The sequence below is a fragment of the Engraulis encrasicolus genome, chromosome 4, assembly GCF_034702125.1.
Source record: "Engraulis encrasicolus isolate BLACKSEA-1 chromosome 4, IST_EnEncr_1.0, whole genome shotgun sequence".
NCBI lineage: Eukaryota > Metazoa > Chordata > Actinopteri > Clupeiformes > Engraulidae > Engraulis > Engraulis encrasicolus.
The window spans coordinates 36,746,519-36,756,518 of NC_085860.1; the positions used below are offsets into that span (position 1 = coordinate 36,746,519).

At 46.0% G+C, this 10,000-nt stretch overlaps 1 protein-coding gene across 2 annotated transcripts in view; it reads right to left on the minus strand.

Annotated features, from left to right (window-relative positions):
* Positions 1-10,000, minus strand: part of lsp1a (lymphocyte specific protein 1 a) — a 47,531-nt gene that overhangs the window by 31,658 nt on the left and 5,873 nt on the right. For both annotated transcript variants that reach the window (XM_063197316.1, XM_063197315.1), the window contains exon 2: positions 2,597-2,743. In XM_063197316.1, the coding sequence (XP_063053386.1) occupies positions 2,597-2,743 (147 nt within the window). The remainder of the gene's footprint in view (positions 1-2,596; positions 2,744-10,000) is intronic.

Sequence of the window (10,000 nt, forward strand, 5' to 3'; positions counted from 1 at the left end):
GTATGTGTGTGTGTGTGTACATTTTACTGTAACAGAACTGTGAAACAGCTGTGAGCATATTTTGAATGTTCGTCAGCAAAATAAGAGGGAGCGAGCGAGCCCGGGGTCAGACGTTGCTTCAGACATGTTGACAAGAGGGTGATGACACACTGCACCTTTGCGATCACGTCTGACATTACTTCCTGTCAGTTTTTAGGGGTTTTGTCTACCACGGACCATAAGAGCCAAAATGCATAGCTGTGTCTTGCACAACAGGTTACTGGAAAAATGCAGAAATACAGTCTCAACACTGGCCAAAGTAAAAACACCAGGGAACCTTAGCAAGGATATTTCTATATAATTACCATATTGGCTGTCACAGCGTAGCATGTCTAACTGTGGTATTTTTCCTATAATAATTGTTATGATTTTTAGCCAATTCCATCCTAGTCCCTACATAATTCCTACATTGAAATGGTTATATGTCTAAAACATATGATATTCAATCAGAAATTATACAATGTAGTGAATTCCTGACAAAAAACTTGGTCCCTATCCAAGTGTTTGTGTAGTTGAACTCCAGGTTCACCCTGCTCTTTCCTCACCCATTTTCATCACCACAAACTCTGTTCACAAACTTCAAAAGGGTCGCTCCAGGTTAACCAAAACATCTGCACCTGAGCCCGAGTGCGTAATGCGTAACGCGTAACGCAGATGGGGAGGAGGAGGAGGAGTAGAGAGACTTGGGAGAAGTGCTTCATTAATGAAAGGGAAAGCCGAAGCATGTTATTTTTAATGATACCCAAGGCCGCCCCTTTTCCCACCGCCTGGTCATTAGGAAGCCAGTGGGATGGAAATCTATTTCATCTTCAGACATCGGGGGTTAGCTGCCTGAAAGGAATTTTTGGGGGCGCATTCCGAGGGATGATTAGGCTGATTGGATATGATGGAAGCATGGCCGCCGTGGCCAGATGGCTGACATCATAAAAACAGGTAGTGCTATTATTACTTTATTTTATGTTGATGGTGCGGTTTTGCTTAAAATAACGTAACGATTTTCATCTACAGTATCTGGGGCACACAATTATGTATGTCTGCAATCCTTTTGAAGATTCTCTCATGTGCCGCTCCGAGGAAAATGGAGGTGAGCCATCGAAACATATCAGACAAGGTATGGTGTTTGTGAGACAGGTGAAAATGGAGGAAGCGTTATTATTAAGTAGCAAACGCTAGCCCTGCTCGTACCGCCTGGATTGCAGGAGGAGGACATGGCTAAAAGCCATTTAAAACCAGATGCTTTTGTCCCCAGATACATTTGAATTGGGACCCCCTTGACAACAACACATTTATCTCACTTTATAACACATTTGAGAAATAGTAGACAAACATTAGGTTGACAGCTGCTTTAGAGCTTTAGTTGTGGTTTATGGGATAGCAATGACTTAAAACAGCACTGTCGGCATGAAAGACCAGTTTATACGTAGATGTGATATTGGACATAAGTAAAGTAGTTAAGTAAAAACACAAGTTGATATTTAAAAATATTTTAAGCAATGCAAATATGTCCTATTAGCAACTCTTCCTAAGAGTGCTACCTACATAGCCTATGACAAACGGCCACTAAGGAATGTTTTGAGAGCTGAGCGAAGTAGACTACAGGCCTGCAGTGCTGTGGTGCAGTATATCTCAGCAATGAGAACATAATTACAGGCAAGTCTTTGGCTACCTGTTTTGATGTGAGCAATAGGCGCTTCACACCCTGGACTGAGAGGACTTTTTCCCCTCTGTCATTCTGTGGGGATGAGAAGATGTGAGATGTGTGCGGGCCTTCATTACATGGCTGTGTGATTAAAACAGGCAGCCAAGCTGTCGGGCCTCTGGCCCTATGGCGATGTGGAGCAAACATTCTTCAGGCAGGGTGTCATCACCAAACACTCTGTGTCTTTCTCCCTAGTCTTCTCTATGTCTTTGTGTATGTGTGTGCGTGCGTGCGTGCGTGCATGCGTGCGTGCGTGCGTGCGTGCGAGCGTGTGTGCGTGTGTGTGTGTGTGTGTGTGTGTGTGTGTGTGTGTGTGTGTGTGCGTGCGTGCGTGCGTGTGTGCGTGCGTGCGTGCGTGCGTGCGTGTGTGTGTGTGTGCATGCTTGTGTGTGTATTTGCATAAGTGGTGCGTAACAATGTTTCTATCAAGAGTATGTGTCCCTCAAATTGTGTGTGTGTGTGTGTGTGTGTGTGTGTGTGTGTGTGTGTGTGTGTGTGTGTGTGTGTGTGTGTGTGTGTGTGTGTGTGTGTGTGTGTGTGTGTGTGTGTGTGTGTGTGTGTGTGTGTGTGTGTGTGTGTGTGTGTGTGTGTGTGTGTGTGTAGACAGAGACAGACAGAGACAGAGACAGAGGGATGTTGGGGACGTCCATGAGTCCATCAGAAGTCCATGAGTCAACCTCTCCTGGAGCTCTTACTGGCCAGCCACATTTAAATAGCATTACCGTATATTCTCTCCTTTCACTCTCTCTCTCTCTCTCTCTCTCTCTCTCTCTCTCTCTCTCTCTCTCTCTCTCTCTCTCTCTCTCTCTCTCTCTCTCTCTCTCTCTCTCTCCCCCCTCAAAGGTCCCAATAACTTACTGGGTGGCCTCTGCTGGGGCCTCTGTGTCCAGAGCTGTGGTGTCGGCTCCAGAGTGGCTGCTCTCCTTACGGAAGGCTTCCCTCGCCCGCCGCCTGCGCTCCCTCTCGATCTCCTCAGCATCCTCGATGCTCCTCTGGGCCGTCACCCTGTTGAGAGAGACAGGGAGAGAGAGAGAGAGAGAGAGAGAGAGAGAGAGAGAGAGAGAGAGAGGGAGAGAGGGAGAGAGAGAGATGGGGAGACACAACATTTAGTATTGTTTAGGGGGTGCAGTGGCTCAATGGGCTAAGGCAGTGTTTCTCAACCTTTTTTTAGGCGAGGCACCCTTTCAATTCATGAAAAATGTGAAGGCACCCCAAACCAACAAGCCGTAAAATGGCATCGCATCCGATACAAGCTTAGAAAAGTAACACACGTCACACGACCTACGTTCAAAGTTGCAGCTGACTGGGGCGACCAATATTTACTTTATTTAATGATTGTGCGTAAATGGCAGATGAAAGATTCCACTGACTAACATGACCTTATCAATTTAGACAAATATGTATTATATTACATAATTTTTTATCAGCCACGTTTCCGCGGCACCCCTGAAGGTGGCCTGCGGCACCCCTGTTGAGAAACACTGGGCTAAGGCACCATAGCACTATACTGGGGCCCAGGATTTGAGTCTGACCTGAGATCGTTCCCCAGCCCTCCCCCTTATCTCTCTCCCACACTACTATCCATCTCTCATCTCTCATACTGTTCCAATAAAGATATCAAAGCCCAAAAGATCTGAGAAAGTGTATTGTGTGTAGCAACGGTTTGCTTTTCCTACAACTCAAATTATGAATTACAAATGCATGCTGTCATCTCCCCTCTGTCTCTCCTCCACCTAGCACACTACACTACAGAAAGGCAGCTGGAGGCAGATGTGCTGATCGCCATTGGAGATTAATGGTGGCTGGCTTGCCCGAAGCTTCAGTGTTGGCTAAAGAAGATGAGCATGATTCCTTAGCGGCCCACTGCTGGAAACGCTGAAGCATTACTGTGTTTATGACACTGCTCAACACATCCTCTGCAAAAGTGTGTTTATCCGCACACACACACACTCCCACACAAAAACACAGGTGTGTGTGCATTTACATACAACACTGCATGTGCGTGGATGCAGTTAAACAGTTAAACAGTTTTAATGCAAATGTATACACATGCACACACATGCACCACACATGCACGCACGCACGCATGTACACGCACACTCACACACACACACACACACTCATTTCTTTCTTGGCTCTGCAACCATGTCTGAACTTGAAATGTACGTGTGCACACTGGTTAGTGGTTTCGATGAAGGCAACCATATTTACACGAAAACACAGATGACAAAGTACGCTGCACCAGTGCCAAAGCTATTAAAAAAACAGATGCCAACCAAAAAAGTAACAATACGCCTTAGGGAGAAGGCACCAGCAATTTCCCTGAAACCCACACACACACCCAGCACACACACACAGACACACACACACACAGACACACACAGACACACAGACACAGACACACACACACACACACACACACACACACACACACACACACACACACACACACACACACACACACACACACACACACACACACACACACACACACACACACACACACACACAATGGCAACCTTCCTGTTCGCTCGCTGGGGCCTGGAGAATAGCCCACAGCTCCTTGGAGAGACTGACAAAGGGGCTCGGCAATGGGTTCCATCTAGGCCGCGCGGGTGTCATATTGCGTTACGCATTAATCTGGGAAATTAGGGCAACCCAGGTCACTAATGACCCGCCTAACGCACACCAGACTGGGCCGCACTCGCTGCCACGTCTCTGCGCTGCAGACGGGGTTGGGACTGTGTGGCTGCGAACTCTGTGGCTGCGGACTGTGTGGCTGGGACTGCTTACATAACGGCAGGGCTGGACTGGCCATTTGGCATAGCAGGCATTTCCCGGTGGGCCCTGCACCCTCGTGGGCCCCTATTTTCAGAAATGTGCAATTTTTTTATTTTTTTATGAAAATAGGGGCCCAAGAGGGTTCGGGGCCCACCAGTGAGTCAGTTCTGCGCCGCTAATTATGAGGGGCCCCTTTAAGGCAAAAATGCCCGGCCCTGTTTCTCCCCCAGTCCAGCTCTGCATAAGGGCTATCGGCACCACTGAGAAAGAGCTATAATTCACTCACAACCAGAGAGTACATGCATGAGAACAAACACACATACACTTGGATGTACACAGAGACGCATGCATACACGCGTGCAATCACACACACTTACACATACACACAAACACACACTGGGATGTACATATACACACATGCACTCGCGCGCGCACGTGCAAACACACACACACATTTTCTGGTGGACATCGTAGCTTTCTGTCACAATCTGTTAAGGTGATTCATCTTTTGCAACATGGTAAGGGGGGGCAAGTACCGGGTGGTTAAACTCTAACCCCACTGCCCTCGCTCGCCCCTCTGTGTTTCTTCCCCTTCACTCTGAGTCTATTCTCAGTACATTGGTAAAGGAAATGACCTGAAGCCTGAGGGTTAAGAGTGAGTGAATTAGAGGGAGAGAGAGATGGAGAGAGAACGAGAAAGCGAGAGAGAGAGTAGCGAGATCTAGGAGAGATAAAGTTGAGATCAGGGGGATATTGGAGGAGGTGAAAAGGTCACAGACCAACAGGACTTCCGTAACACATTGGTCTTTTCTGATGTCTTGTTTTAAGATAAAAAAAATAAACCTGTCTCTCAATGGGTCACGAGTGCACCCCCTACAAAGCTCAAGGAGCCATGACAACCTATGAATACCTTATCATAGCCCTAAGCAGTGACTGAAGTGACACATTTAACAATAGCCATCCTTAATCTCTTCCGGGGGGAAAGGAGGGGGTTAGGGTAGGGTTGCTCCTCCAGTATAGGCTCGCTTCGCTACCTCTCTTCCCCTCATTCCCTCACTCAGAGCATGGAAACCACACAGCCAGCAGCACTCGGGCGGAACGACCAGGCTGGAGGCAATAACCACCCGCACACAGAAAAGTTTGAATTCACCATTTAAAGACTGGGACCAATTAGGCTACACTACAATGAGTGTTAATCCCAACCCTAAATGTTGAGTAACTCTAACAATATAAAACACTGAGAAATCGGACTTAAAGGTACACTGTGGTGGCCAGAGTACAGTAGGTATTGCAACCACTCTGCTCATTGAAATTGTGCTGCCTATTGCTAAATTTGATCTTTTCATGAATATTTACTAAATAATGAACTAATATTTACTAGTATGACCAAAGTACAGTAAGTTTTGCAGCTAAAAATGTCTATTTCTGGAAATTCAAAATGGCGGACCATGGAGAAGATCCCCCTTTTCATGTATGAAAAGAACAACGTTTAGAATTTAATGGTGATGGTAAGTATTCATGAAAAAGGTAACATTCGTGAATGGGGGGCATATTCTGGAAATGAACTAGGCCTACTAAAAAATTAAACGCAGTCTCACCCCAAGTAGTCAATTTCTGACTACCTTGGACCAGACGGATATTTTTGACGTCTTGGGTATTCCTTCCACGTCACATTTTGACTATGTGGCCTAACCCTAAACCTATTCCTAAACCTAACCTCAATGAAGTTATGCTGCCACAAGGGGGCGCCTTTGAGGACATAGTCAAAATGTGACGTGGAAGGAATACCCAAGACGTCAAAAATTGCAGTCTTGGGGTGTCAAAAATTGAGTTGTCAAAAATTGACTACTTGGGGTGAGACTGTGTAGAAAAATTACACAGTGCACCTTTATACAATGCACACTCATTCGAGAGTGAAAGTGCAGACCCCCACCCACCCCTCTTCTAAGTGTTATGTTAACACAGCAAGATGAATGAACGGACTAGATCCCTAACGTTGCGTCCCCTACTCCTGCCCTCTAATCAGCGTAATAGGATTATTTGACCCCTCAGGTGAAGGCCAGACGGATGACGTTGGGTGTCATAGTGGTTTTTATGTCTGTGGTTGTTGTTGTTGCTGCTGCTGTTACTCACGGAGGCTTGCAGGTCTTATCCTACTCTGTCACTCTCACTTTTTTATCCTCTTTCTGCTCTAGTCCAGTAGCTATTTCAACATCTAACTCTTGCCCACAACACAGCGGGACGGGAGGAGCTCAAAATAACAAGTAAGGCAGATTATGTAACAAGTGAAATACGGTCACCGTGCTGATAAGTGTCCACTCACTGACCACGGACTGAACCCCCCTGAAAACTGAATGATTACTCACACCATATATACTAAACACAGCGCTCTTTCAATTCTACCCTTCAAGGTGAGGAATAAGTCTCCGAATGGGGAAAATCTTTGTCAATCTTTGCATTAGCATTCATTAACAAAATATTTCTGAGCAGCAAGGGACCCTTGAATATTTTATGTCGAACACTGAACCCTCAGTCACTAAGGATGTGGAGGACACAAGTGAAATATGTAGCAAAACTTTTGTTTTAAATCTACGAATTTAAGTTCATGCAAAACTGTTCACACATGTAAACCTTTAGTCAAACAACCTTCATTAGAGCATGGAACTCTGACTGTGACTTACTGAACTACAGTCCTGCGACAGATGTGGCTCTCATCGGGGGCTCTACAACCCCCCAGCGGACCGTGAGAGAGCCCTTGAGGGGCGTTAATAGGGAAACACCTGGGGAAGGGGGCACTCAGTAGGAACAACAGTTAGTCTATTATTTTTTTAATACTAAGTCGGGCGTTGGAAGGCATATGATGAGGTGAAGGGGGGCGGTTGTTCAAAAAAGGTTGAAACCACTGTGCAGTGCCGGTTTTCTGGTAGGCCTGCAGCTCAACACAGCAAGACTCGGCTGCCACTTTTTGCTTTTCGAATAGGCACGACACAGCTCAATCGTACAGCAAAAAATGGCGGCTGAGTCGCGCTGTGTCGAGCTGTAGGCCTACCAGAAAACCAGCAGTGGAAAAAAAAGGCATAGTAGTTCACCAGAGCAGTACATCGGTCAGCTCAGTGACAGGAGGAAGAGTTACGGAGGTAAGTGTACCACTGAGCGGGAACTGCTGCCAAGGGCTCCTTTTAGTCCCGCTGTAGCGGAAAATCAGTTGAGTCAGAGGTGTCAGACAATTTAGACTCGCTCAACACTTGCACAACAATTTGAAAGGACCTGTTACTGTAAACGCTGTTAAAGCAAATGCCAAGTAAGACCTACAGTACAGACATATAAAGGCCTCAACAAGCGGTGCTGGCAAGACAAACACAACGCACTCACACTTACGAGCCACCCCTCACCACACACACACACACACATGCATGTGTGCACACATGCGCAAACACAAGCACGCATGTACCCACACACACATGCACTCACACACACTCACGCACGCACGCATGCACGCAAGCGCACACACACACACACACACACACACACACACACACACACACACACACACACACACACACACACACACACACACACACACACACACACACACACACACACACACACACACACACACACAGACACTGCCAGGAAACTTCCTTGAACTTCTTGCATTCTCGTGGAGGCTTACACGTCATCATTTTCACAAATAAACAGCCTAAACAGAGATGATTCATAATCCCAGCCTGAGCCAAGGGGAGCTTTGCGGGGCTTCTGTTGTCCACGCCTTCGGGCCGTCTATAGTCTAAGCTTGAACACCTGGTAGTTGCGGAGTGGAGTAAGAAGCAAGAGCTCGCTAATGGAGATGAGCCGAGGGCGTCTCTTCTTCACAAGGAGACGACGAGACGTAGGAGACGCGACCCCTCACCTTTCTCTCCCTTTAGTGACTCAGAGGCCAAGATCTAACCCCAAACTTTGCTGTCTGTCATTTTGTGTTTTTTTTTCTTTTTGGAGAGCTAACTTCTTTTCGGTCTGTCTGAGCTGGTGGGCTCATGGCCGTAACTACCATTGAGGACACAGAGGTCATGTCCTCTGTATTTTTTTCAGTAATATAAAATGTATCTATGATGAAAATTGATATATGATCAACAATGATAAATTCAGTCTGTATACGATGCCCCATTTATCCTCAAGGCAGTAATTAATGATAACAAACTTTGAGTTTGATTTAAGTATTTGAAGCATTCTAAATGTATAGCCTACAGTACAGCACAGAGTATTTGACCTCGGTATTTGAAAATGTCTGGTTACAGTCCTGGCTGGGCTCCTCACTCATTCTGTCTGTCGGTGGTGACATGACTACTAATCTTGACTCCCTGTGACCGTCTGGTTTGACCTTCTATTCTTACACCTAGGTGGCCACTCCACTGATCTTGCACTTAGGCTACAGTCTGTCTGTCTATCTAAACTAACTGACATGAGTTGATTTGCTTGTTATTCCCAGGTCATGAACACAGTAAAAAACAATCCCATTCCCCACAAGATCGGTATTTCCTCTCTGTGTCTTGTTTGACATCTAAGGCCTGAGCGCATGGCTTAATATGGGATGATGAAACACAGACAAAACAAAATACTGTGGGAGAAGAATGAGGTCATCTGCGGAAGTGTATAACTCAAGTGATTCAACATGATGATGGGAGAATACGTGCCTGTACATGTGAGCCAGCTGACTCAAAAACACATCACTCTGGAAAGTTTTGATTCTGGCAATTGTGCATAGGGCGCATTGGCTCCCCAAAACCATGTTCAGCAGAGGCATGGCCTGAAGCACCCATCCCCCCCCCATACCTATGGCATATGTGCATAAAACCATTCATACTTAAGTCTTTGTATGTGATATATTGGTCAATATTTTCACTGCTTGAGGCAAATGAAAAGACAATTACACACAATTTGTGATAATTATATCCTACACGATAAATACAGCATTTGCCTCCTCATTATGGCCTGTTATGTGTAATGAGCTGGCATTGTTATTGTGTGTTATTGCTAGCAGAGCAAGCCAGCGATAAAAGAGATGAGCTGGTTGATTCACTGTGACCCAACCAGATGAAATATAGGTTAGAAAGACAAAACACCCCCGCCAGCCCCCCTCCTAATGCCACAACCCCCCACTGAGCTCAAATGGGGCGCAGCAAATTTCTCCCAGCCCCACCCCAGTTTGAACGTAGTGGGGTCTCTGTGCGTTTATTTGTCTTTGGGGGTCATGTCAAAGCTCATTACAAAGCTGTTTCTCATGTTCCATTACGGCACCCCCAACACTTTTTTGAAATTTAATTAGTGCCAGTGTCTTAAATCAAGCAAACAAAGCCTATTACATAGGAACAAACAGGCCCTATAGGCCTATGTGAAGAAGCATAACATTCAGCTCTGCCTATGGCTTTTGGCTACTGTGAATAAATAAAATAAAGGTGGCATGCTTTAACTAGACTGTTGAAT